The sequence below is a fragment of the Trematomus bernacchii genome, unplaced genomic scaffold (assembly GCF_902827165.1).
Source record: "Trematomus bernacchii unplaced genomic scaffold, fTreBer1.1, whole genome shotgun sequence".
NCBI lineage: Eukaryota > Metazoa > Chordata > Actinopteri > Perciformes > Nototheniidae > Trematomus > Trematomus bernacchii.
In genome coordinates this window covers 171,582-195,743 of record NW_022987646.1, presented here as the reverse complement: position 1 = coordinate 195,743, position 24,162 = coordinate 171,582, and the positions used below count along the sequence as shown (strand labels likewise).

The 24,162-nt window shown below is 42.4% G+C and overlaps 3 protein-coding genes across 3 annotated transcripts; 1 reads left to right on the top strand and 2 right to left on the bottom strand.

Moving 5' to 3' along the window:
- Window positions 1-1,041: 1,041 nt before the first annotated feature.
- Window positions 1,042-4,648, bottom strand: LOC117485513 (transmembrane protein 109-like). The gene is made up of 3 exons (XM_034134077.1): window positions 3,761-4,648; window positions 1,953-2,055; window positions 1,042-1,681 (listed from the first exon to the last, which is right to left on the bottom strand). Exons 1-3 carry the CDS (start codon window positions 3,992-3,994, stop codon window positions 1,326-1,328), a joined length of 693 nt encoding a protein of 230 aa, XP_033989968.1. The 5' UTR covers window positions 3,995-4,648; the 3' UTR covers window positions 1,042-1,325.
- On the bottom strand, window positions 4,406-14,859 carry rnf20 (ring finger protein 20, E3 ubiquitin protein ligase). Its single transcript, XM_034134075.1, has 22 exons — window positions 14,716-14,859; window positions 14,214-14,386; window positions 14,030-14,098; window positions 13,852-13,950; window positions 13,589-13,736; window positions 13,306-13,491; window positions 13,036-13,151; window positions 12,452-12,598; window positions 12,259-12,333; window positions 12,027-12,146; window positions 11,581-11,760; window positions 11,365-11,500; window positions 11,124-11,245; window positions 10,142-10,298; window positions 9,687-9,999; window positions 8,180-8,297; window positions 7,933-8,082; window positions 7,638-7,850; window positions 7,124-7,249; window positions 6,905-7,045; window positions 6,529-6,633; window positions 4,406-5,657 (listed from the first exon to the last, which is right to left on the bottom strand). The coding sequence occupies exons 2-22, from the start codon at window positions 14,376-14,378 to the stop codon at window positions 5,481-5,483; spliced, it is 3,063 nt and encodes a 1,020-aa protein (XP_033989966.1). The 5' UTR covers window positions 14,379-14,386; window positions 14,716-14,859; the 3' UTR covers window positions 4,406-5,480.
- Window positions 14,860-17,028: 2,169 nt separating this feature from the next.
- aldob (aldolase b, fructose-bisphosphate) lies at window positions 17,029-20,797 on the top strand. Its single transcript, XM_034134074.1, has 9 exons — window positions 17,029-17,174; window positions 17,893-18,005; window positions 18,093-18,304; window positions 18,409-18,463; window positions 18,603-18,763; window positions 18,854-18,937; window positions 19,057-19,231; window positions 20,090-20,289; window positions 20,539-20,797. Exons 2-9 carry the CDS (start codon window positions 17,894-17,896, stop codon window positions 20,632-20,634), a joined length of 1,095 nt encoding a protein of 364 aa, XP_033989965.1. The 5' UTR covers window positions 17,029-17,174; window position 17,893; the 3' UTR covers window positions 20,635-20,797.
- Window positions 20,798-24,162: the final 3,365 nt, after the last annotated feature.

The following is a 24,162-nucleotide window of genomic DNA, read 5'->3' as shown; positions in this document are numbered from 1 at the left end:
GACGCTTACTGAAGTCTTTCACTGGCAGCCAAACAGGGGAACGTCTTCCCCACAGCTTCCAAATCACGTGAACAAGAGACTCCAAATTATGCAGCATTGTATAACCACACTGGACGAGTAGGACACCTTTTTATTGGATTTTAGTGCTCTTTTTATTTTATATAAATGTTCTAGGGAAAATTCTGTATTTTTTTATTGTAAAGTCTCATTTCTTTTTAATAGCGTCTATGTAATGTGACCTATTAATTCCCAATCTATACCATAACATATTACTACACTGGACAAATGCACTTCTTTTAAGAATATTGGTATTAAAAGCATTTTTATTTTAATGAATAGTCTTGTTTTTTATCCAATAGCTTCCTTGTCATGTGACACACTGCATTGTATTACTACATTGGAAAAGTAGGGTACACCTTTTAGTATTGGTTTTTAGTGATTTATCTATTTTATACAAACATTCTAATGGAAATTCAGCAGTTGCCTTTTTGAACAGTCATGTGACACAGTGACTCCAAATCAATGCAGAATTGTATTACTACACTGGACAAATTATTTTTGACTGGATTTGGAGTCACAGGGCAACCTGACATAAAAGGCATTGAAAAGGTTGAAACGCTGAATTTTCATCAAAACATTTTAATATAAAATAGAGGGTAGATTAAAATCGGCTGTGAGCTAACCATCCTCTGAGTGCCTAGAATCTGTGAAACTGAGTTAGAATACCAGAAAGAATATCTGTTGAATATCAAACCCAAAAAAATAATCGGGGTCCGTTTGTCGGTCAGCCGTTTTGGGCAGGGCTGAATTATCTCACCAAATATTGGATGGATTGCTATGACATTTTGTAAGATGAAGAATGAATGGTGCCACAGAAATGAATAAAGAATGACTTTAAAGACACTTTTTCTGAAAGGCCACCCTTAGATCATATTTGGAAATGTCCAATACTTTAGCATTACCTTGTAAACATCAGCATGTTAACATTATCACTGTGGCTGTTGGCATACTGATGACTGTCTTATTTAATTGAGAATTATGTAAAATGTTGCCTTCATTTTTATTCGTAGATCTACAAAATGGTCTTGCTATTGTAGCCCTTGTACTACTTTTGTGTGTCAGTGATTACAGTTTTTTATTATAGTACAAATAATCTGTGGTGTCATTATTTTGGCTTTCTCTCTCTCTTCTCTGCAAACAAAGAGTGCATTTCTCGTTTAAAAATCCCACAGATTACTTTATTTCCCATAAAAGTTTAACAAACATATAGAAAACATCAATGATATTGTTTTCTTAAAAGACATTTCCACCACTTTTGTCCATCTCTATTCCCCTTTCTTCTTCTCAACACCCTTCACCCGGCCCTCGAGGGTGCTCAGCCTCTGCTCCACTGTACAAGTCTTTTCAGAGCAGGAAGTGAGCAGAGTCAACAGGACACATCCCAGCACCAGGCCCCCCACTCGGACCGCTGTGGTGTCTGCGGTGGCGTTCTTCTCCGTCACGATTAGTCCGAAAAGCCAGAGCGCCAAGACGGTTTTCACCACCCAGAACACCCGCTTCACCAAGCAAATGAGCACACGGAGAACGATGGTCAGCACCCAGTATCCAATGAGGGCCACCAGACCCCACTGGGCGATGGCCGCCACGCCCTCCGGAGTGAAGCGGGGCAAAGTAAGAGCAACTGTGGAGAGAGATGTTCATCAGGAATAAGGCTTGGAAATACTAGTCAGGAAGCAACAGTGGTAAACATTCACACTTAAAAAAAAGGAGTGGCATACAAATTGCCTGAGGGAGAGGCACGTCTGCATATTTTCACTAGGCACTTTCCCTCCTCTCTTATAGCAGACAATTTGCAGCAATATACATAAACAATGAAGAAAAAGTGGAGCTTGCTGCAAAGCCTGAAGTTGCTCAGTTACACACACATAAACATGGGACATCCCGGTACCCACCATCAAATCCTGTGACCCGGAGGATCTCTGCGACGTAAACAGCGATGACGTTCAGGCCGCTGGCAGCTCCTTCAGCGAGGAATCGGATCACCATTTGCAAAAACTGTGGTGGTGCAGAGAGGGTGGAGACATATGTTATTAAACAAGATAGCAATGAAGAAAAGCAGCATTCTAAACATATATATAATCATGCAGAGAACAACCTACCTATATATTGTCATTGCTCAAATGCACAGGCAGATACAGTACATTCTGACTGATATTCACAGCATGTTTATACCAACTTGATGATTAAATTAATAGAGTACTCGTATGTGACTTTATATATGTGACTATGACTAAAAGTGTGGCTGAGCTGCACCTTAAGATAGAAGAAGTGTTGTATTGTTGACTTGGGCAAACAGCTGTGCATGCAAGTGACAGCTGGACAGTGACCCTCTCTATTCCTGTAGTCTCTGCTCACCACCCCCCAAATCAGAAACCATACACACACACACTTCATCAGGCAAGGACAAGCCCTGTAAGTGGAACAAGTATCTTATCTACAGTACACCTGTTGCGCTACACACTGGCTCATACAAGGGCACTGTCAAGCATCTGCCACTTCATGTCAGTGTGTATTCAACCTGAAAATACACGTAATCATTTACAGCTCAAATTAGGATCAAATTGCCAACCAATTAGATGTTTGAGTGAGTTTTACAACACTAATGCAATATTGCAGTGTCTTTTAATAGGCTTGCAAACAGCCATTGTTGTACTTAATTGTTATATATTTGTTGCAATTTCATATAAATGTTCAAAAGCTGATTATCGAGTGTAGAGCTTAAACATTTATAAAAAGAGTTTACAAGTGGATTAAAAACCAGCAGAAGGCAAACATGATACAAAGGACTTATTCACTGTACAGTAGTGGATGACATATACCTTGATGAAATGTTGCTCTGTAACATTATTGGGCGCTGTCAGTGTGGCATGCAATCTTTATCTAACTTTTGCCTTATGGATTCAATTTGATCACCGTATCACATTATTTTTCCATTTCAAACTGGGGTTTTTGCCATGGAAAGAGTACCATATAAAACCAAATTCAGGACTCATTCATTAGAAAGCTATTTGTTATCAAGGGATCATGTACACACCCTTTATTTTGCATGCAGAGCTACCAGTCATGTTAAACAAGCCTTCTCATCAGCATGCCAGTACATGCAAACACACACACAACAAATAGGACTATTTTGTGGCCCTTTCATGCAAACACCACTGTACATAAACACACACAAAGCCACAGCTCCACTATAGGCATGCTCCTACTCTTTGCACTAACTATAACGTGACATGAGCAAAACAGATCCACAGGAGAGGACTCTGTTTTAAGAACCATGTCAGGGCACTAGCTGGAGACACCCAGGAGGTTTCTTACCATGGCCACTGTATAGATGTGTTCCTGGCCAAGCAATGACTCAAGAAACAACACTGCTCTCTGGGGAAAAGGGAGCCAGAGCCGAGTGGAAGCAGAAGAGTGTGTGTTGTGGGGTGATGGGAATGCATGGGTATAAGATGTCAAACGAGGGCATAAAGATGAGAGGGATCAGGGGAGAGATTAACAAGTTGAGGGGCATGATGGAGAGAGGAATGTGTGAAGGGGGAGGAAAATGGATGGAGAGATGAAAGGAAAATTAGAGCAAACAGTGAAGTTAGACCAAACACACCCAGGATATTAAAATGTAAGGAAAAATAGGAGAGTTAAGCCACTTCCTGGTGAGAGAAACAGTAGTGATAGCAACCATTGGGGCACTTGTCTGTACCTCGGCAGCTGACCGGATCACGCCGCTCCCCACCACTGACTCCGCGTACCGCTGGACCTCCAGGCAGCTTCCCGAGATCAGAGTGCCGAGGGTGACCGGCGGAGGGCTCCCCCCGCCCGGCTGGGCCTGTTCGGCTCCTGCCAGCGCCAGCACCAACACATAGGTGGTGGAGAGGAGGAACAACCGAGCCGAGGAACATCCACCGCGCCAAGAGCCAGACGCACCAAAAGTCATCGTGAGGGATTTGAGAACAAAAGAAACAAAAAAGGTGCCAAAATGTGTGTGCCCGGGTTCAAAAGCTTTAGCCCAGAGCCGGTTAAGCAGCTCGTGTTCAATGACTGTAGTTCAAAGACTTAAAAATGGCTTCTTTTTGGGAGCATCGGCTACAGAGCGAGTTTTAAACCAACACGCTGCAGTTCACAATAGGCAGGAAATATGCGCCACCTTATAAAAAGCACAACAACGAATCATCCAATTTGCTAATTAGACTAAATGTGTTGTAAAAAAATATATACACACCGTTAGGACTCCAAAATGTTTGGAGAATTTAATTATAAACTTTGGCAGCGCTGCAAATACCCAATTTAGGACCGCTCAGCTCCGTCAAGGACACTCCAGCATTAACAGTGGCTATATTTGGTAAGAAACTGTCAAAGGCATAAGAACCAGCACCGATCCAGATATCTGACCGGGAGTCCAAATGCAGCTAAAAGTAATTCAAAAAATAGATAGTTCAGAAATGCCCCCCGAAAGTTTTTCTGTTGTAGTTTTGCGCGTATGAGGAAACGCTAAAACGCGGTGACGTTGAGCTGACCACGAGTCTCTAAAGCTTCTTATTTCAGCGCTGAGCTCCACGCGAGTCAGGTTTGGTGCTCCTTTGTCTCTGAGCTTGCATCAAATGGTCTGCCCTGATGGATTATGTGACACAATCTATGAAAGAAACCTCCCTTGTCGCATGGCGCGCCCTTCCTTCCAGCGTTTCTAACGACAGATTCCTGTATGCAAACACGTCTGAATATTCAGGAGGAGGGGTGGAGGAAAGTGAGATTTGCACACTGGGGTTTGTCGTTTAATACTCTAGGTCAAATGTTATGATTATTCTCTGGGTTTATTAACCATGTGAGATGCAGAAAATTGTGATTTGGAAACAGAATCCGGACAGTTAAGATGTCACTTTAATAACTAATAGAACAGCAATTACACAGCATCAAGAGAGATTTTCAAATAATAAAAAAAGAAACATAATAAGAAATGATGAATGACACACATACCCAACATTAAAACAAACATCCACTACACTTTTACTAATCTTTTTCTTTGTATACTGGTTTGTGTAATTGGCTGTTCTCACTCACGCACACACTCCACACAAATGCAAACTCGCAGTGTCTTATTCCTCTACATTCTTTCTGCCCCAGTTTCTGGAATCGTTAAAGCAGTACAGTTGTGGATGGGAGAAGCTGAATTCAGTCATTATTAAGAACAAAAGAAATATTAAAGCGTTCATTTCAGAGCATCACGGCGGCCCTCTGACGCTGGAATCATCTGAAGAAGTCACACTGATGCTTTCCTGCACACACACAGCAGCGGGGGGGAGGCACGTGTTCAGAGGAGACATGTGAGCGCTGTGATGAGTCTCGCTCCTGGCACTGTTTGCACCACCACTTTTTCTTGTTGACCTTTTTCCTCTTCCTTCAAGTGTGCACTGGGAAACGCAGCTTTAGCCGATGTATATGCGGTGGAAGTCGTTCGCTCCGAAGGCGGCGTTGCACTTGGGGCACTTCCTCTGGCGTGTGTCGTAGCGCGTCTTTACGCACTCGAAGCAGAAGACGTGGAAGCACTTTGTCAGGACTGCATCCTTCACCCGGGAGTTGCAGCAAGGACACGTTAGGCGCGCCTGGGGGAGAGAGGCAGAGAGAGGGGGGAGGGAACGGTTTGAACAATAAACTGAGAAGCCATTTTAGTGCTGAGCTGAGAGGTTTTGTGATAAGTGGACTCAAATATCTTCAGATGCCCCTAAGCAGGACAAACCACATGATATGAAGGCTGATGCGAGGGGAAGAGATTTCCTGTCTGTGCAACATAAAAAAATGTTTCCAGCAATTCCAGTATGTCTTTTTTCAAGAGTTTTGATGACAATCGGAATAATATCTTGAATTGTTTTTGTTGCCATAATCCTATCCTCCCATGCCTATACTGATTCCAAGACCATGTACAGAACAGAGAGCAGATATTGTAGACTTGCGGGTTGCCTCAGAGTGTTTTCCCTTCATGATGACAACAAACACCTTTACAGTTCATGATCAAATCTGGAGAAATCTGGGACGATCCATTTAGATGTCGGTCTGTGCTACCAGATCTAAATGGACACTGACTACACTAGCTACTATTTGTACAAGTGAGTCATTTATAATATCTGATGTATTTGCACAGTGCATGTGTGTTTCTGTCAAAATAGTGTGATCACACTGGCAGCTGGTCTCATTTGGTGGAAACTACAGTAATAAGGATAACTCATTCAGTTACTGCTTATTTAGAAAATGAAGAGAGCAATGAAAGTCCCATTTAGTTTTTCTTGCCGTTACAGAAGACTGATACCACTCTAGTGTGTTAATGCACAAAATTAAGTTACTATCTGCAATTGGCACGCTTAGCTGATGTGGGTGTGCCTTAAACCCTGACCAACATCATGTTACAGTAACTCTGACTTCCAGAAGCAGACCTATAAACAGAACGTCTTTTATTTTCTTTGCATCACAGAAACCTACCTTATAGTCACTGATTTCTTCATTAAGGATGTCGTCTCCGTTGCTGATTTTCTCTGCTGGTTTCTTGGCCTTCTCGATCTTTCCCCTTAGTTTGGAGATGTCCTCCTGAAACACATTACATGTATCATTAGAAAACATGTAGTTTAAGATATGAAAGGGTGATCCTGTAAGTCAACAGAATACTTTCTTCTTGCTGTGTTAACCGCACTGTGCCACATGTGTAATGTGTATCACGGTCATGGAAACAAAGAACGCTTTGAAACCTATTATCCCGTCTGTTAAACACCATGTATAGACCACGTCTTGCCTTTATAATTCCACCTACTTTCTGAAACTTTCTGACTTGATTTTGTGCGTGTTTATTTGCGGATGTTACCTGTGCTCGTCTGGCATTAAAGGACTCTTTCTCCCTGGAGATGCTGTTCTCTATGACCTCCTCTCTGACCAGTTTGAGCCTCAGCTGAACTTGCTCCAGCTGGGTTCGCACCTCCTCCGACAGCACCGCAGACTCCTGAGCCTGGAGGATGGGAGAAGGTGTTATTCTGCCTCAACGTCAATGTTTCTGTTCATAACTGTGCATATCTGAATGTGTTACCTTGCGTTTGTTCATGTCTAACGCTTGTGTTCGAAGTGCCAGCTCTCTCTCAGCAGTGCTGATGGTGCCCTGCAGGAGGCGCTCCTTTTCCTCAAGCTTCCTCACCACCTGCAGCTGGGCATCCACCTGACAAATGGGAACAAACCCAACAAATGTGGATGGTAAACAAAGGTTTTTTTAAATTATCTAGATCGAAAACACAGATGTGACATTTGAAGGGAGAAGACGGTAAACAAGTAGAAGCACACAAACAAAAAGCAGCAGTGAAGAGCAGCATCAGGATGTCAATTGAATGCACATTAGAGTTTTTATTCAAGCTTTCTTTCTTTATTCTCTGACACGCTGTTCTATTGAAAAGAAAATTGAGCATTCAAACTAAATATATCTAATCCCTACGGCATGCAAAGAAATGATTAAGTGACTCCAGGTTGTTATCACTGCAGTTTACCTGTGTGTTTGTGTTGGTGTTTACAAACCCTTGACAGATGGCACCTGGCGTTGACTGGAGGCTCACCTGAGTTTTTAAAGTCAGCAGTTGGTCTGCCAGCTCCTCCTTCTCCTCTTTCAGCAGCTTGTGGATCTGGTTGGACTTGATCCGCTCGCTCATCAGCTTGAAGTTGGCATCGTCTTTTTCCCTGAGCTGCTGCATCAGACGGATGTTCTGTTCCTGCATGTCCTCGAAGGCCTGTCCCGTCACGTCCATCTCGCTCAGCAGGGCGTCCTCCTCCTGCAGAGGGAGGCAGAAAGAGAGTTAGAGAGACAGAGGGGTTATTGTTAGTGCATACAAACACAACGACCAGATTACACACCTGTTTTGCTATGGAGAGCTTCTTGTTGAGGATGTCGATCTGCTCCTCCACAGAGCGGATCTTCCTCAGAGCTTCTTCGTCCGCCATCTTTTTGCCCTCCCTCCTCTCCCGCTCCTCAAGCTCCCTCAGCCTCTGCCGCAGCTCCTCTCCCTGGAAACAGCATTGTTATTATTGGGGTGCCACAAAACAGATTTAAAAAGTTACTTCAGCAGCAAAAATCATGTTTGACTTTATAAAGAATAATCACCTCTGACTTGGACTTCTTCTCTGCAGCCATGAGCTGGACCTTGTCCCTCTGCTCCTTTGGCGCTGAGCGGTACATGTCCAGCAGCAGCTTCATCTCCCGCTGGGACTCCTGGGCTTTCCTGCGCAGTAAAGGGGAAAGTATTTTAGCCTTGGTAGCCCTATGGTAACTTATAATGCCACATAACTGCAACATATTTGGTTTACTTCCAAGTGAGGAGGCTTTGTTGCAAACCATAGCCCCCTCTTTCTCTTTGAGAGGGAAACATGGTAAAATAGAGACTTCCTCGTATTACTATCTAGAAGAGGGTTGAAGAGATAACAAAACAACATCCCTGATATTTTGATAATATTTTTAAGATTTAGGGTACTTCGTACTATGTATTTTTTGTTTATGTACTTCAATGTAATTAAAGAATTGTTTGTAAAAATCTATGACGAATATGTAATGATGCAGCATGATTCAATACTCTCTGACACACTAACACCCTCGTCATATTAACCACTAGGCCACACAGTTCTTTTGATCTAATTGATAGATTAAAAAACTAGCATGATTTAACAAACAATTATTTTATTTTCATGTTATTATTATTATTTTACTGGAGAAGATTGAAAGAAACTTTAAATGTCTTAGGGTGCATTCACACCTACTAGTCCGCTTCTCTGGTGCGCACCAGACCACAGTTTGTTACATTGTTTCATTTTTCAGAAGGTTCGGTTTGCGTTCACACGGGCAAAACTCAAACGGACTATAAACTTTAAACACAAGTCATGTGCACGGAAATGCTGTTCAACCATTGGTCAGACATTAAGGGGGTAAAAATGCAAATCCCGGCAATTTCTACCGGAGCCTCCGCCATGGAGCATCGGCAATTTCGGCAGGTTATTCTCATGCTGCTGTTAATCTGGAGATCAACAGACACTAGCGGCCCGCGCATATGATTATATAATCAGACAACGTCCGTTAAAAACCATGATAACACATATAATGAGAGACGTTCTGCAGTAAGGAGGGGCGTTTCACCGACGACAGGTGTTCTTAATTTTATGTAGTTGACGGAGCATTTTTACACTTAATTCTGCTTCACTCTTTAACTAAACAACCGTGGATGTCTTGAAAGAGTCTTTCACTAAAGATTTTTGAAGACATCCGCGTTCTTGTGACACGTAAATACTACGCTTCCTATGTTTTGGTGCGGACTGCGTTCACACCAGCAATGAACCGCTCCAGAGTTCGCAAGCAAGTGTTCCGAGACCACCTATTTTAGCGGACCAGAGTCCGGTTGTTTAGTTCACTTAAGAGGTCTCGGACTGTGTTCACACCGACCCAAATGAACCGCACCAAGCGGCTAAACGCACCAGGGTTCGATTCAACCGGACTATAAAAGGCTGGTGTGAACGCACCCTTACAGCCCGAGTTAATATTGGTTCACAGTATGTTCCTGATCTTTATAGAGAGAATCCTAACAGATATATATATAATGAAAACTTCCCAGGAGGCCACTTACTTGAGTTCGGCTCTTATGATCTTCAGCTGCTCCATCTCTTTCCTCTTGGACCCCCCGATGGAGAGGCGCTCCCCGGCCGACTCCTCCGGCTGGCTGCTGCTGGTCCTCTCCTCCTTCATCACACTGCTGCTCCCACTGCTGCGAGTCGGCCTCTCTCTCTCCTTTTCCTTCTCTTTCTCACGCTCTCTGTCTTTCTCCTCTTTCTTTATAATGTCCTTTTCTCTCTTTTCCTCCTTTTCTTTCTTCTCATCTTTCTCCTCCTCTTTTACGGTTGCTTCAGGTTCTGCTCCAGGCTCAGTTTTCACAGAGGCTCCTATAGAGAGAAGAAAGTAAAGACTTGTCAATGAGGACAGTCCTGATATACTTAATATCCGCTGTGAGAACAGTGGGAAACCAGGATACAAAAAGCCATCTAATCTATTTGCATCAAAGTCGATCCACTCGGTGATAGTTACCAGTGCTGCTGGGTGTGGAGGAGCCGTTGTCAGCCTCTGATTTGACCACAGGCTCCCCGGAGACGGCTGGTGTCGAAGGAGAGGTGGTCTCATCCTTCACGTCCATCTCTGTGCTGGACTGGGACTGGAGGATGGCATTTCCCTTTGAGGCGCGGACCTAAAGAAGTAACAGATTCATGTGTTAAAGCATGATGAGCGGCTGCGCTTTCTTATACTATACCCATCAAATGTGTTATCAAACTGACCGATAACTTGAATGAATACTGTGATTTGGAGCCTTTTCCAAAAGGCCATGGACCCTTGTGTGTACAATGATGACACCATGAGCACACAGTGTTGCACTAACCATCTCATTTGAAGGTTACCAAAACACAGCCCTTTACATATGAGAAGTGATTGACCACGAGACATTAAAAACAACAACAACAACCAGATAGACAATGATTCCGGAGTCCATATACAAATAGTAAGGTGTCAACATGGAAACCTCCTTTTCTGCAAAACAAGCTTTGTTATAGTTTAGTTTCTAAGGCCAAGCAGATCATGAGGATGTTCCAACATCCGTTTTTATAAATTGAACACAGATTTACGGTGTGGTTCAGCAACTGGAAGTCAGGCTTGCAAGAATGCACAAAACAGATAGAGGTGAACAGGAATACAAGAGGATGAGCCGATACAAGTAGGCAGTCAGTAAATGAGCAAGTCATTGCAGACTCCCAACATCCCCTCTTCTCTGAATAAGAATACTCTCCCATCAAGAAAGAAGAATATGTTCATAAAGTGCAAATCAAACCTCTTGTAGCCATCATTAGATCCAGCTTCCATCACTGTCCTGAACTGTAATTGCAATAGAGCAATATATACACAAAGACAGAAAAACTAATTGGAGCACAAATGTCTCAATAAAGTTTTCTCTATCTCTCTCTATCTCATTTCTGTGGCTGGTGAGTGGTGATTGTACAAGTTTCTCTAGTTGACCTACCTGGTTGAGCTCAGCTTGAGTCTCTCTCAGTCTGATCTTGTATTTCACCACCTCTCCCTTCATCTGCTGGTTGTGTGTTTGCAACGTGCTGATCAGGTGACGCATCTCCCTGTTGATGGGACCTGAGAGAAGGAGGCAGGTAGATAGAGAGAAAAAAGAGAATACAGACTAGTTCATTTCTTTCAGCAAGGAGCAAATGTGTGCACTTCATTCACTATTTAAGATGGAACCTGTTGGTTACCTGCTTGCTCGTTGGCAGCAAGCGTCTGTTCAAATTCAATGCGCAACATCTCGTACTCCTTCCTGACTTGAGCCAGTGTGTCCTCCAGCTGAAACACCTCCGTACGAACCTTCCTCTGCAGAGCCACCTCGTCATTCTGCGTACAGAGCGGATGAGAGTGAGAAAAGGACGAACAGCAACATAGATAGGCACTCATGTTCAGATGCACCCACGGACCTCCATGTGCTCCAGCTGTCGGAGCCTCGCCGTCCTGGTGGTGTTGAGACGAGCACGTGTCTCATCTAACTGAGACTTCAGGATCAGAGACTCGTTGTAGAGCACAGAAAACTGTGACTGTAAGCAGCGATACTCAGAAGTCTCTTTGACCACGCCCTCTGCTCGGATCAGCAGCTCCGCCTGAGAGAGAAAGAGACAGCAAAAGAAAACATGTTAAATACAGTAAAGTACGCAGCTTTTTTAGCAGTATAAAGGTTACCAGCGAGATTTAAGGGTAAGCCTTTAAATTGAGGCAGTTTCTTCCATTGATTATTTTTGACCCATGTCCCCTTCTCTTTTCAACATAGCAGTACATTTAACACGTGCAACCACATTTCCTGGAATTATTAATCAATGTGTCCTTTTCCAAATGAAAGCTAGAAGAAAGTTGTGAAACATACGTCTACCTTCATGTTGTTGTTCTCCTGGTGCACACTCTGCAGGTCCTGCTGGAGCTTCTGCAGCTCGACGAAGCGGTTGTCTGCCAGCTCCGTGTTCTCCTCCATATCACTGTTCATTTCTTCAAACTTCACAGGAGAGATAGGGGACATGTCAGCAAGTATGAACAGCAAGGCATGGAAAGAAAAGGTACAGGATAAAGATCTTCACACTTCTCTCATCAAAATATACAATTCATACCTTTCTCTTGTTAATAGTGATGGTCCCACAAACGCTGCTGGCCTCCCCACACACCTTATAGCCTTTGCTGTTCACCTGGGACACATTACAGGAAGTGTTATAAAGAATTTAGTATAATATAAAGACTTGCACGATGGTGTCAAGGACATCTTCCTCAGATACACATGCAGCGAGAGAGAGATCACATCCTCACCCTCTCCAGTATCTCAGTCAGGTGAGCGTTCAGTCTGTTCTCGCGGCGGCGGATCTTCTCCATGTCCCACTGCAGCTCCTCGATCAGGACCTGCAGCTCGCTGACACGCTGGTCCGCTTTGTTAGCCGCACGACCCAGAGGACGAGTCTGGACAGGAACACAGACACATGACAACACACAAGAGACATCCATTAGAAACATAAGATAGTACTGTGCAACTAAGCAGATGTTACTAAAGGATTATTATTAACAGGAAACCAAATAAGTATTTGATAATTTACTAAACACAGTGGGTGACAATATTATAATAAGTTACTGAATCTACTCTCCATGATTGATGCTTTATGATTGAGTGTGCTTTATTATTCAAAGACTCAAAGTGCCTTAATTCTCTTACGAATATAATGTGTTTTGGTGGCAAATAAGTTTACTATCGAGTGCAGCAGTCCAAGCGATTGTTAAGAATTATACTTCAAACACATTTACTGCGATTGTGAATATAGAAGTGCATATAATATTAAAAAATAACACTTTTTTTTAAATCACTTTCTTTATGTTAATAAACAGAATTAAACCATTTGTACCTGACTGGTCATGTGACTGTGCTTCTGCTTAAAGTCCTCTGTCAGCTGTTGCAGCCGCTTGTTTTCATTGGTCAGGAGGGTATTCAGTTTGGAAGCTGCCTGCCACAGACTGCCGTCTGGAAAGAAAAGCAACAATATAAACATTTTCTGAGTGTAAATACATAACCTAACTTAATTAATTTCTTCCAATCATACTTCATCCTTAGCCTTTCACATTTGCAATCTCATCAGGTTTTCCTATACCCAAACCTATGTCTCCTTTTATCTCACCAGCTCCAGAGTCCAGCTCTGTCTTCAGTTGGTCCACGGTCCTCTTCAGACACTCATAAATCTCCACCACGTGGCTGGCCTGCTTCTGGCTTTTCTCCACCCTCTCCTGGAGCTCAGCCTCCATCTCCTCACTGCTGCTGCTCGCCAACGTGGCCAGGAAAGAGTTGTTTGGCTCTCCCTGGTTGCCTGAGTGACAACAGCAGGAAAGACAGTGTTGGCTTTAATATCTGGTTTGTTCATCAAAACCAACATATTGCTTTTAAAGTCATGATCTTTTCTTTACCTCTGTCCTTGGCCCGCTCCTGGTTGGAGTCGCCATCAGGTTCTGGAGTATCCGGCTTCAGGCTCCGTCCCTCACCAGTCTGAGATTTCTCAGGCTCGCTGCTCGCTTGGTCATAACGTCTGATGGTCAGTTGAACGTTTTCATCAAACTGAAGGAGAGAAAAGGGGATCCCATTCAGACGTTTTGATCTTAATTCTGGAGGAGAGTGTTAATCCTGGACATGTATTCTGGGTTTTTCCTCTTTAGTCTCTGAACTTGTTTACCTGGTTCCAGTATCTGTTGAGGATCAGCAGACTGGCATCATCAGTGGCCTGACGGGTCTCCAGTCTCTCAATTCGCTCTCGCAATTCATCCTCAATGACCTGCAAAACAACAAACATGAGAGTACAGCTTCCTGTGTGTGTGTGCATTTGAAGGTGTACAAAGATATTGGTAATGTACCTGTCTTTGATCAAGAGATTCTCCCAACTTTCGGTTCTTTGTCTGGAGAGCCCTGATGTCTTGTTCTTCCTGGAAATAAACAATTCAAACATTAGTGTGAAAAGACAAGTAGGTAAACAAATAGAGAGCCACTAAAGATGTGAACACATATTAGCAGTAGTGGATATTAACAAAGGGGGCTCACTGAGTTGGACACCCCTCCCAGTTTGATGACCGTCTCCACCGCGGTGCTCCCCCCGGTACTGACACCGGGGGCTCCGTCCTCTCCCTCCCTCTCCCTCCGCTTCTCCGGCGGCGCCCCGGAGGACGAGGGGCCGCAGGGGTCCGAAGGACGCTTCTGCCCCGACATACTCACTCCTGAATCAGACAGATAAAAACACTGATAAAACAAGTGAAGGACTGTTAGATTCAGAAGGTTATGCTGATGAAAGCTACGTGCACCTGCAGGTAGATGACAATAAAGTGATACAAAAATAACTACTGGGATATTTACTCTGAAACCATATTCACAAATCGTTTTAAAACCTGACCAGGATGATTGAATCAGTCAGTGTAGCGTCAGGCTAACGTTAGCTGTGTGCTAACTCCAGCTTTAGATGTTGCTGGTGCTCAGAGAAGCTGACCCCAACCATAAGTGCATTAACGTTGTATTACTGACAATATAAATAACCACATCTAAGTCTTACCGCTTGTAATGATACGAGTTTTATGTTATTAACTGATATGGTTGTCTGTGGCTGTTGATGTTGCGGCTCCCTGTCTTTAGGAAACGGAAGTGTGGACGCTGTTGGTGGGGCGAACTGCACCTGACATGGCGCCCGCTGCCGTCCGGGAGGGGCACTGCTCTCACTTAAGTCACGATAATTACTGTTCAGGGTGTCGATTTGATGAAACAATTTAAGTAAGAAAAATGTTCCACACAGGAATAAACTATAATAGTCCAGTGGTGTAATGATGTAACAAAGTACATTTTCTCAAGTACAATTTTGAGAGACTTGTACTTTACTTGAGTATTTAAATGTCATGCTACAAGTACTTCCATCACACTACAATTCAGAGGTACAAAGTGTACTTTTACTCCACTACAATTATTTCATGTATTTAGTTACTTTGCAGATTTGGAATAATAATATGTTATATAAAATAGACAGTAGGCTATAAAAAGCACCTTTACCATCTTTGATAAACACATGCACATGCATCAATAATCATAATCAAAACTTAAAATATATATGATTCTGAAATGGGCCGGTCTGCATAATAAGTAGCCTACTTTTATTTTTTGTACTTTAAGTATATTTTGATGCTAATACGTTTCTGCTTTTTGAGTAAAGTATATATGTAAGGTATTTATTCAACACAGGGAGGGCCCTCCTTATCATTGTTTGTTTATTTGAACTATACATAAGGGCAGGAATTCATTGTCTTATAATCAATAGCCTTGTGAGCTGGGGTAAAGGGCACTTAAGTTTGCTGTTCCCTTAACTTTAGATGAGATGCAAAAGCCACTGAATCTTTGGGAGCTGCTTTATTTTGACTCATTTCAAGTGTGTTTAAAGGAATTTAAAATAGGCAACTTAAACAACTATTTTAATCATGGTTAAAACAATCTCAAATCAAGGGCCACAATATAACTAAAATATTGCAGGATGATTTTGGTCCAAATACGCATTCAAATTACCAACACACAATGAAACTGGGGCTTTTGAGACATATCAAAAACGTCCAAATTCACAGGCTTCACAGAAGAGACACTTTGATTGTAGTGTTTGATTGTAATGCTTATATGTTAAAATGCTTCGGTTTAAACAATGATTTTACAAGCAAGACAACATCAACATTCCTCTGGTAAATTATTTAAATTAACATTTTCCTCTTTCCTGTCTCTTTTCCTTATGTAAAAGGGTCTCATGGACAGAGACTGAACTTTGATCAGCACTATTAAGGAGTGCATTGCACAGTGAGGCAAAGTCCAGGTTGTGTAAAGGTAATTAATTAAAAATATATATACCCTATTCTATGGGTTCAAATGGGTTCAAATATCTGTTTGTGCTGAGGTCACTAATGGACCAGTGAGAGCATTTCAAACACACCTGTTTTTGGCCATTTTCATAATCGATATGAGGACTGTTTATGCATGACGTGCTTGACAAGCAATGTGACGCATGAGGCAGACACACAAGTCAGCATGAAAAAGCAGTTATTTCTGTTCTAACTATTGCCATATTTGTATCCAATAAATGTACACACATAGTCACCTACTAGTGTAATTACAGATTAAAGCTGAAAGCAAAAATATTATGACAAAAGTTAAAGTTTGTTAATGTTCTAAATGTAGACAGGGCTGATAAAATATCTTTAAAAAAAAATCAAAACAGGGAAGAAACTAGCAAACTATATAAAAAAAAATGGACATGCATGTGCAGGGAGAAAAAAAAAAGATTTAATCTATCTAAAATATATAAAAACAACTGTTAAAGTATCTAAAGACATACAGCATGTGTTCCATGGGACTTTGGACTAAAAAACGAGATTAAATGAGAAGCAATTTTATTAGATTTTCCTTCTTGAATGTATCCATAATGAACACGACACATCAACATATATGAAAAACTATGACTGTCCATTGAATTTTCTAAAAACAAATGAGACAAACAGCCATGCTTTTGCAATCAACACAGGACAATGGAAACAAAGAAACTTGTATTGCAACATTGCAACGGGCCTCTCAAATTGCATTTCATTCTTTCCTCGGAGTGTAAATCAATCAAAGAAAAACATGGAGGCGGGGCTGTTCCAGGACTGCGTGGCGCATGCACATTTTGATTTTTTTTTTCAGACGAAACACCGTGTTCCCTTCGTGTTTTCAACAAATGCGCCCCAGGTTCTGACACAAGCATAAAGTCCACATAGCAGCGTTGTCGTCGTATCATGCAAACACCGCCCCTGTCTGTCGGACCGGGCCAATTGCACCCCCGGGGTGACACACGCCCCTCTACATCACGGGCCCCTCCTCCCCGGAACAGAAAATGCAATAAATACAGCTTTGTGCACAGTTTCGGCCTTCTCCATCAGTCAACTTACTGCAGGGAGGCCGTGCTCACTTTCCACTTCTGTTGCCGTCGCTGTTTGACCAAACTCTAAAGTAAGACGTGTTTTGGTTTTTGCATTCTCATTCTGTTTCTGATTCCGAACTGACATATTTCGCCTGGCTTATGCTAGATAAGTCCACGTTTTCACGTGTCCTCGTGTTTTTAAATGTGCAGTTCTTAAAGTAATGTTGAAATTATGGATATAAATTGCACGATTTCAAACATGTCAACTTTGCACAACCGGAAATATCAGCTGTCAAGTCTGTATGATCGAACAACATTACTCCAACTTACTTTTTGCACTTTAGATTTGAGGGTATTTTATTTTGAAAGGGTTGCATATTGATTGTCGACGTGTTCTATTTGACGGAGGTTGGTAGTGCAATGCATCCTTGGTTTGTGTGCAAATGCTTGTTAGAAACATATCCGCGTTCAACCTGACGTTGCTGATCATGTGTGCCATATGTGTGCTAATAATGCTCGTGGTATGAATTAGTGTCCTTCATATTAAGCTGTTTTTGTTAAGTGTGGGTTTTTCTGCAGAACTATGATCTTAAGTTGCACATCTAAAGCTAGAACTTATCTGCCTGAGAGCCAAAGTTCAACCGGTCAAGCCAAATATTTACAGAGATGATGCAAGAGAGGCAGGAAGTTAGAGGCAGCAAAGGTTCATTGTGTGTTGATAGGATAAAAGATAACATACTTTTTTCATTGTTAAGCCTTGAAGAGTTTTTTTGATAAACTATGAACTAACTTTTTTCCCTACTCTAGCATGACTCATCAGTTCCCGTCCCTCTCTCCGGAGCAGAAGAAGGAGCTCTCTGACATTGCTCAGAGGATCGTAGCTCCAGGAAAGGGCATCCTGGCTGCAGATGAATCAACAGGTGAGCCTCAAATATATAGTTGATATAAGTGAAGGTGGGGGGGGGGCTACTAAGTGCAACTGAAATAATTGTCGTTCTTCTTTCAAGGAACCATGGGAAAGCGTCTTGAGAAAATCAAGGTGGAGAACAGCGAGGAGAACCGTCGTTACTTCCGCGACCTTCTCTTCTCTACTGACCCCTCAATCTCCAACTGTGTGGGTGGGATCATCTTCTTCCACGAGACGCTCTACCAGAAATCAGACAGCGGCAAGCTCTTCCCCCAGGTCATCAAAGATAAGGGCATTGTTGTTGGCATCAAGGTGAGGAGCCTAACCGTGGCCATTAAACCGTCCCGAATTACACACATTTTTAAGTCTTCTACATATTGACCTTTTGTGAGTTAATGTGTTTTCTGATTTTTTAGGTTGACAAAGGCACAGCCGGTCTTAATGGAACAGATGGAGAGACCACCACACAAGGTGACAATTAATTGTATTTCTGTTGTGCAAAATGCAAGCCTTTTGCTAAATCTGTAAATCTCTTTGTGCATTATAGCAAACATATTGAATGAACACAACCACCATACTATCATTTCTGTGTCTTGTTATTTTTTGACAGGTCTGGACGGTCTCTCCGAGCGCTGTGCCCAGTATAAGAAAGACGGCTGTGACTTTGCCAAGTGGAGGTGTGTGCTGAAGATCTCAGACAGCTGCCCAACCTCTCTGGCCATCGCTGAGAACGCCAACGTCCTTGCCAGATATGCCAGCATCTGCCAACAGGTGTGTGTGTGTGCGCCATAGTCTCCATAGAAAAGACTCGCTCATAAATATTATTGGAAACTTTTAATTGACATTAATGTTTTCTATCAGAATGGCCTGGTGCCTATTGTGGAGCCAGAGATTATGCCTGACGGAACCCACGACCTGCTGCACTGCCAGTACGTCACAGAAAAGGTTGGTTGCTGCATTTCATTTAAGACAGTCAGACAAAGGCGGTAGGGAAATATGTGTGCCCCACCACTGAAAAAGTTAGTTTTTCATGATTAGTAATAAATCTGCTTCTGTATGTTTAGGTTCTGGCTGCTGTGTACAAGGCTCTGTCTGACCACCATGTGTACCTGGAGGGCACTCTGCTGAAGCCCAACATGGTCACAGCTGGACAGTCCTGTGCAAAGAAGTTCACCCCTCAGGAGGTTGCCATGGCCACAGTGACCGCTCTGAGGCGCACTGTTCCAGCTTCTGTGCCTGGTAAGTGTCACTAATGGCGCGTTTCCACTACACGGCCTCGCTCGGTATGGCTAGGCCTCGTTAGGACTGGCTCACTTTATGGCGCATTTCCATTACAGTTTAGGAACTGGGGTAGTATCTATAGTAACGCAGTGTAGGCGGAGCCGTAACGTCATCTTCAATGAGAACCCCAGAAAAACAACACAGCCGTTAGCTGTTAGCACTCAGAGCTCACAGCTCTTCATATATGTTCAGAAACTAGACAAAAGTTAAACAAGTACAAACCACAGACTGCCTGTGTCATGGCGAATACAGTCGCTGCTTTATTTATGTCTGTATAGGCCGTTGTTGCGAGTGTGGACGGTCGGAGCATATACTGCGTTAGCTTAGCCAATCTCCATTTAGAAAACACGCATTTTAAAAGGTTTTTCGCCTGCCGTCTGTCTGCAGACTTGTCAAAGCATTAATTCATGGTTTTTACTAACCGGTATCAGTATGTTGTTACTTCGGCATCATTTTGAAACGTGTATTACAATTAAATCACGGTCAAATATGTCCATCTTGTTGTAGTTGTAGCCCCCTTGCCAGCGATTCTCTCTCTAGTTTAGCATACTCAGCCCGACTCAGCCTCGTTGTCTCTGGCCCTAGACCCACGATTTTATGAGGCCAGAAAAACTGTGAATTAGGACCCGCCGGCCGGTACTAGGCCAAGTGGAAACGCAACTAAAAACGGGCCGCTGACGTCACAGCCCTCTTAAACCGTGCTCCGCGCTGTAGTGGAAACGCGCCATAAGCCAGCTTTACCCTTAACAAACCTATTTGAGAAAAATGTGGAAGACACATTTTCTCAGTGGCTTGCCTCTCTATGGGTCTTTCCAGGTATCTGCTTCCTGTCTGGAGGCCAGAGCGAGGAGGAGGCCTCCCTCAACCTGAACGCCATCAACCAGGTGCCCCTCAACCGCCCCTGGAAGCTGACCTTCTCTTACGGCCGTGCGCTCCAGGCCTCTGCTCTCGCAGCCTGGCAGGGCAAAACTGCCAACAAAGCCGCTGCACAGGAAGCTTTCTGCAGCCGGGCCAAGGTGAGTCTCAGAGGTCATGAAGCTATCACTTCCACTGAATAGACCGTAATAAATGACTTCCTCCTTATCAATTTAAAATTGTTGACGGTGCATAAACTGGCTTTAAAATGACTCTTACCTTGTACTACCAAACGTTATACTGACCTGTAAATGATTGATTCTTAAAAGCTTGTCCATTCAGTCTTTCATTAATGTGGCCCAGGCTGATCATTAACACTCAGATTTGACTTTGCCCTCTGTTCTCCTCAGATCAACGGCCTGGCTTCCAAAGGAGAGTACAAGGCCTCCGGCTCAGCTGACCAGGCCTCCATGCAGTCTCTGTTCTCAGCCAGCTACATTTATTAAAAACTGAACGTAAAAAAAATTGCACATGGACCAAATATGACACAGAGAAATGCCTCTGCTGGACTTCCCTACCAACACCAGGAGAAGACCTCCATTATAATGTTGAAATACCTTTTGTCTACTCAATGAAATGCATGAAAAATAAATTAAGTGACCAAAATATTGGTGATGTCATCTGTGTTTTGGATTTCAGAGTGTCACATTTTATTAATTGTCAGCAATAACTCAAACTGAGAGCCTTTTTGTTTTTCTTAACAATGTTAAACAGGGTGAAAATCTATTGGATCCTAGCATAATTGTGCTTGTGGGTTTCACACACACAACTGAATAATATATTGCAATATGACTCAATTGTGGCGCATGGCCATGCAGCTAATGCAAGTTTACCCCCACCTTATGCTAAACCCATTCCTGGGGTTGATTCCTGTTTTTTCAACAATAAATGTAGGCCACACGAGTGAGAGCACCAGAGTCAAAACACACTTGAGTTGTGTTTGTTAACTTAATGACAATTAGGATGTCTATGAAAAAACTAAAGGAGGGAGCCACAATGTGCAACAACAAAATAAGACAAATCTTTTAGATTCCAAAATAAGCTTTAACAAAAGCAAATAAATGTGATTATAATGCATTTCCTACTGCAGTAACATGTACTGTGCTAAGAGAAGAAGCTGGGGCTTAAAGATGAGCCTCTAGTGGGTGTAACATTCACATGTGATATACTGTACAGGAGTTAGTGTGCTGCAGGAAAACCAGTGTTAGTTATCGTAGGATAATACTTCACAAGGATGAGATTAAGTTGCAGTCGTGTCGGTCGGTGGAGCCGAGATGTGCCGGACAATAATCTGTTGAAGATACGGAGGGCATGTGTTAGGGAAGGAGGCAGTAACAGTGAATATAACTGATCAGATGTATTGTTTGTATTTGAGGTCCCATTTAGATGGTCTTTAGGACTCATTTATTTTTGTACTGGACATCATATCAATCATGATTCTATTATTTTATTGCATGTCTGTTTAATTGTTTAATACTGAAGTGATATCTGTCTCATGGTGTCGTTTTACTCTTTGTTAATGCTGCATCATTTCAATTAGGCTTTTCTGGTTAAATAGAAAGACATTACATTGTGGACTTTTATTCAGTCAGCAACTCTTTGAGTGACATTAACGTTATATGAATGAATTTGGGAGGGATTACTATCTGGAACTCACTCCCACAACCCATCAGAGACTGCACTGACCTCACCACCTTCAAAAAACGTACAAAAACTCACCTCTTCAATCTGGATTTCTTTTAATGTGTGATTGTTGTTGTATTGCTTGATTTGAATTTGACTTTAACTATATTTATTACATTACATGTTACATTTATTTGTTGTTCTTTTCTTTTCACTATCTCTGTAAAGCGACTTTGAGTACCTGTAAAAGCGCTTACAAAATAAATCTATTATTAAGATTAACAACACCAGAGGGCGGGTCATTGCCAACAGGAATAAAGGGGAAACAAATAGACATTGCTTTGAGAGAGATCGTCCAGAATATATTTCTCCAGTTCTCTCATTCTTTTTTACCTTTCATGTTTTATTTGAAGTTTTCACTAACATTTTCATGTGCAAATGTAATGCTGTTCAAAAGTTTGTTTTGTGAACCCCTACACACTCAGTGGTAAAGGAATGTTTCAGATGGAGAAACGATGAAAAATGCTTTACCTGAGTGCGTGTGGATTTGAGAGCCAAACGTGCGATGACACACAAGAAGATGAGAAGACCCGCCACAAACAGAGAGCAAGTGAACAAAAGGGCTTCAATAGCACAAATCTGGTCCTGAAGCACAAGAAAGAGAAGTTATTCATACAATGCGGATATGTGTCCATGTAGTGTAGATCACATGTCTGTAACTCACTATTGTCTGCCGCCTTCCAGAGGAGCACAGGCCTATCCTGCCAAGAGAGACAATGATCCCAAGAAGGGAAACCACATACATAGACAAACACACAGTCACCTGGAAGAGAGAGGTTCAACAACATGGGATGAGTTATTGAGTAAAGAAAGGGAGAGACTGACAGTGACGAAATAATGTTATAACCACTATAGATCATAAAATCACAATATACCTACCATCTTCTTGGATGGACGTAACTCAGTGTAGATAGACAGGCTTCCACAGACAAGAAACTGAGAACAATCAAATAAAATAATAATTCTTACTTTGACATTCACCCCAAGAAACATTTAGATGACTGCATGACCTTTGTTTATATGTCATGTTTATCACCATTGTAGCTGTAGAAAGCTTTCCTGAACTGGATTGAAATGTTGGATGTCTTTTTTAATTTCATTCAGAAATGTAATAAAGACTTAAGTGGAGAAAACAATAACATCCTCTGTCTACCAATTTGCCTGTCCCCCTTAACATCTTTAAAAAAATGATTTTCAATATGGCACAAGTGCTAATAACGGTTTAACTTGAGTAAAACTGGGAAAATCCTTATTTTGTCGTGAGTTGGATGAGAAGCAGGATATATATAAGTATATTTCCAAAAATTGTGAACTTTTAACTTTAGAAACCAAGGAGACATTTGAAAAAATGTACATGGTAATTGTGAATACAATGCATGTGTGTGCCACATGTCATGTACCAGAGTTCCCAGCCAGAAGGGAATGTAGATTGCAAAAGAAGTTAACAAATCCCTCTCCCCAGACAGCGTAAACCCCATCATGACCTCGGCACAGCCAAAGATCAGAATGGCAATCTGAGGAGGAGGAGAAGGATGGATTCAAGTGCCTACAGTAGAGTAAGAGTTTGCAGCTGCTCATTGTGTAAACGTGTAACATTAGTTTCTGTGGCTCTGGATTGTGTGATTTGTTACCCCAACATTTCTGGGCTCTCTTTGGACGAAGCGATGCAGCGGTTTGCTGGACATCAGCACCTCTTGGTCTGCGTCTGCTGCCTTGTTCCCATCCTTTGCTGTTGATCTCTCTCTTGTTGTTGACTCAGTTCCCTCCATTGCAACACTGTTTTAGGTTGTGGGAGGAGAGAAAGAATCAAAACAGATTTATTCTCCACAGCTAAGCAGATTTAAAGAGGCAGAATTAGTTCAGCTGCATGCATCATGCTAGAAGCAGGGATATTTACAAAAACATGAAGGGACCCACCTTGTTTTAGCTGTTCTTGCAGAGAAGCAGTGTGCGTGATAACGGGAAGAGAATGTTGTGGGTGGAAAGAGGAAATGGGGAAATGTGAGACCTTTTGCTTGTTTTTATTAAGGGGAGGAGCTGCACCCATTATTTGCAATTTTCAGGCCCCTATCAGTCAGGGGGGTATCATTTACTGTAATGTAACGTAAGAAGCTGCCATGCACTCGCGGCAAACAGTCCAGCTGACACTTCATTGATCAACAGTATCTATCTATCTATCTATCTATCTATCTATCTATCTATCTATCTATCTATCTATCTATCTATCTATCTATCTATCTCTCTCTCTCTCTCTCTCTCTCTCTCTCTCTCTCTCTCTCTCTCTCTCTCTC

Excerpts from the sequence above, each read along its gene's own strand:
- LOC117485513 (XM_034134077.1), bottom strand. The coding sequence starts at position 3,994 with ATGACTTTTGGTGCGTCTGGCTCTTGGCGCGGTGGATGTTCCTCGGCT. Across the intron at positions 2,056-3,760 it reads TGATCCGGTCAGCTGCCGAG|TTTTTGCAAATGGTGATCCG; the intron begins GTACAGACAAGT and ends GCACCACCACAG. Across the intron at positions 1,682-1,952 it reads CCGGGTCACAGGATTTGATG|TTGCTCTTACTTTGCCCCGC; the intron begins GTGGGTACCGGG and ends CTCTCTCCACAG.
- rnf20 (XM_034134075.1), bottom strand. The coding sequence starts at position 14,378 with ATGTCGGGGCAGAAGCGTCCTTCGGACCCCTGCGGCCCCTCGTCCTCC. Across the intron at positions 13,492-13,588 it reads GGAGCGGGCCAAGGACAGAG|GCAACCAGGGAGAGCCAAAC; the intron begins GTAAAGAAAAGA and ends GTTGTCACTCAG. Across the intron at positions 11,246-11,364 it reads TGCTGCCAACGAGCAAGCAG|GTCCCATCAACAGGGAGATG; the intron begins GTAACCAACAGG and ends TCCTTCTCTCAG.
- aldob (XM_034134074.1), top strand. The coding sequence starts at position 17,894 with ATGACTCATCAGTTCCCGTCCCTCTCTCCGGAGCAGAAGAAGGAGCTC. Across the intron at positions 18,006-18,092 it reads GGCTGCAGATGAATCAACAG|GAACCATGGGAAAGCGTCTT; the intron begins GTGAGCCTCAAA and ends TCTTCTTTCAAG. Across the intron at positions 19,232-20,089 it reads TGTTCCAGCTTCTGTGCCTG|GTATCTGCTTCCTGTCTGGA; the intron begins GTAAGTGTCACT and ends GGGTCTTTCCAG.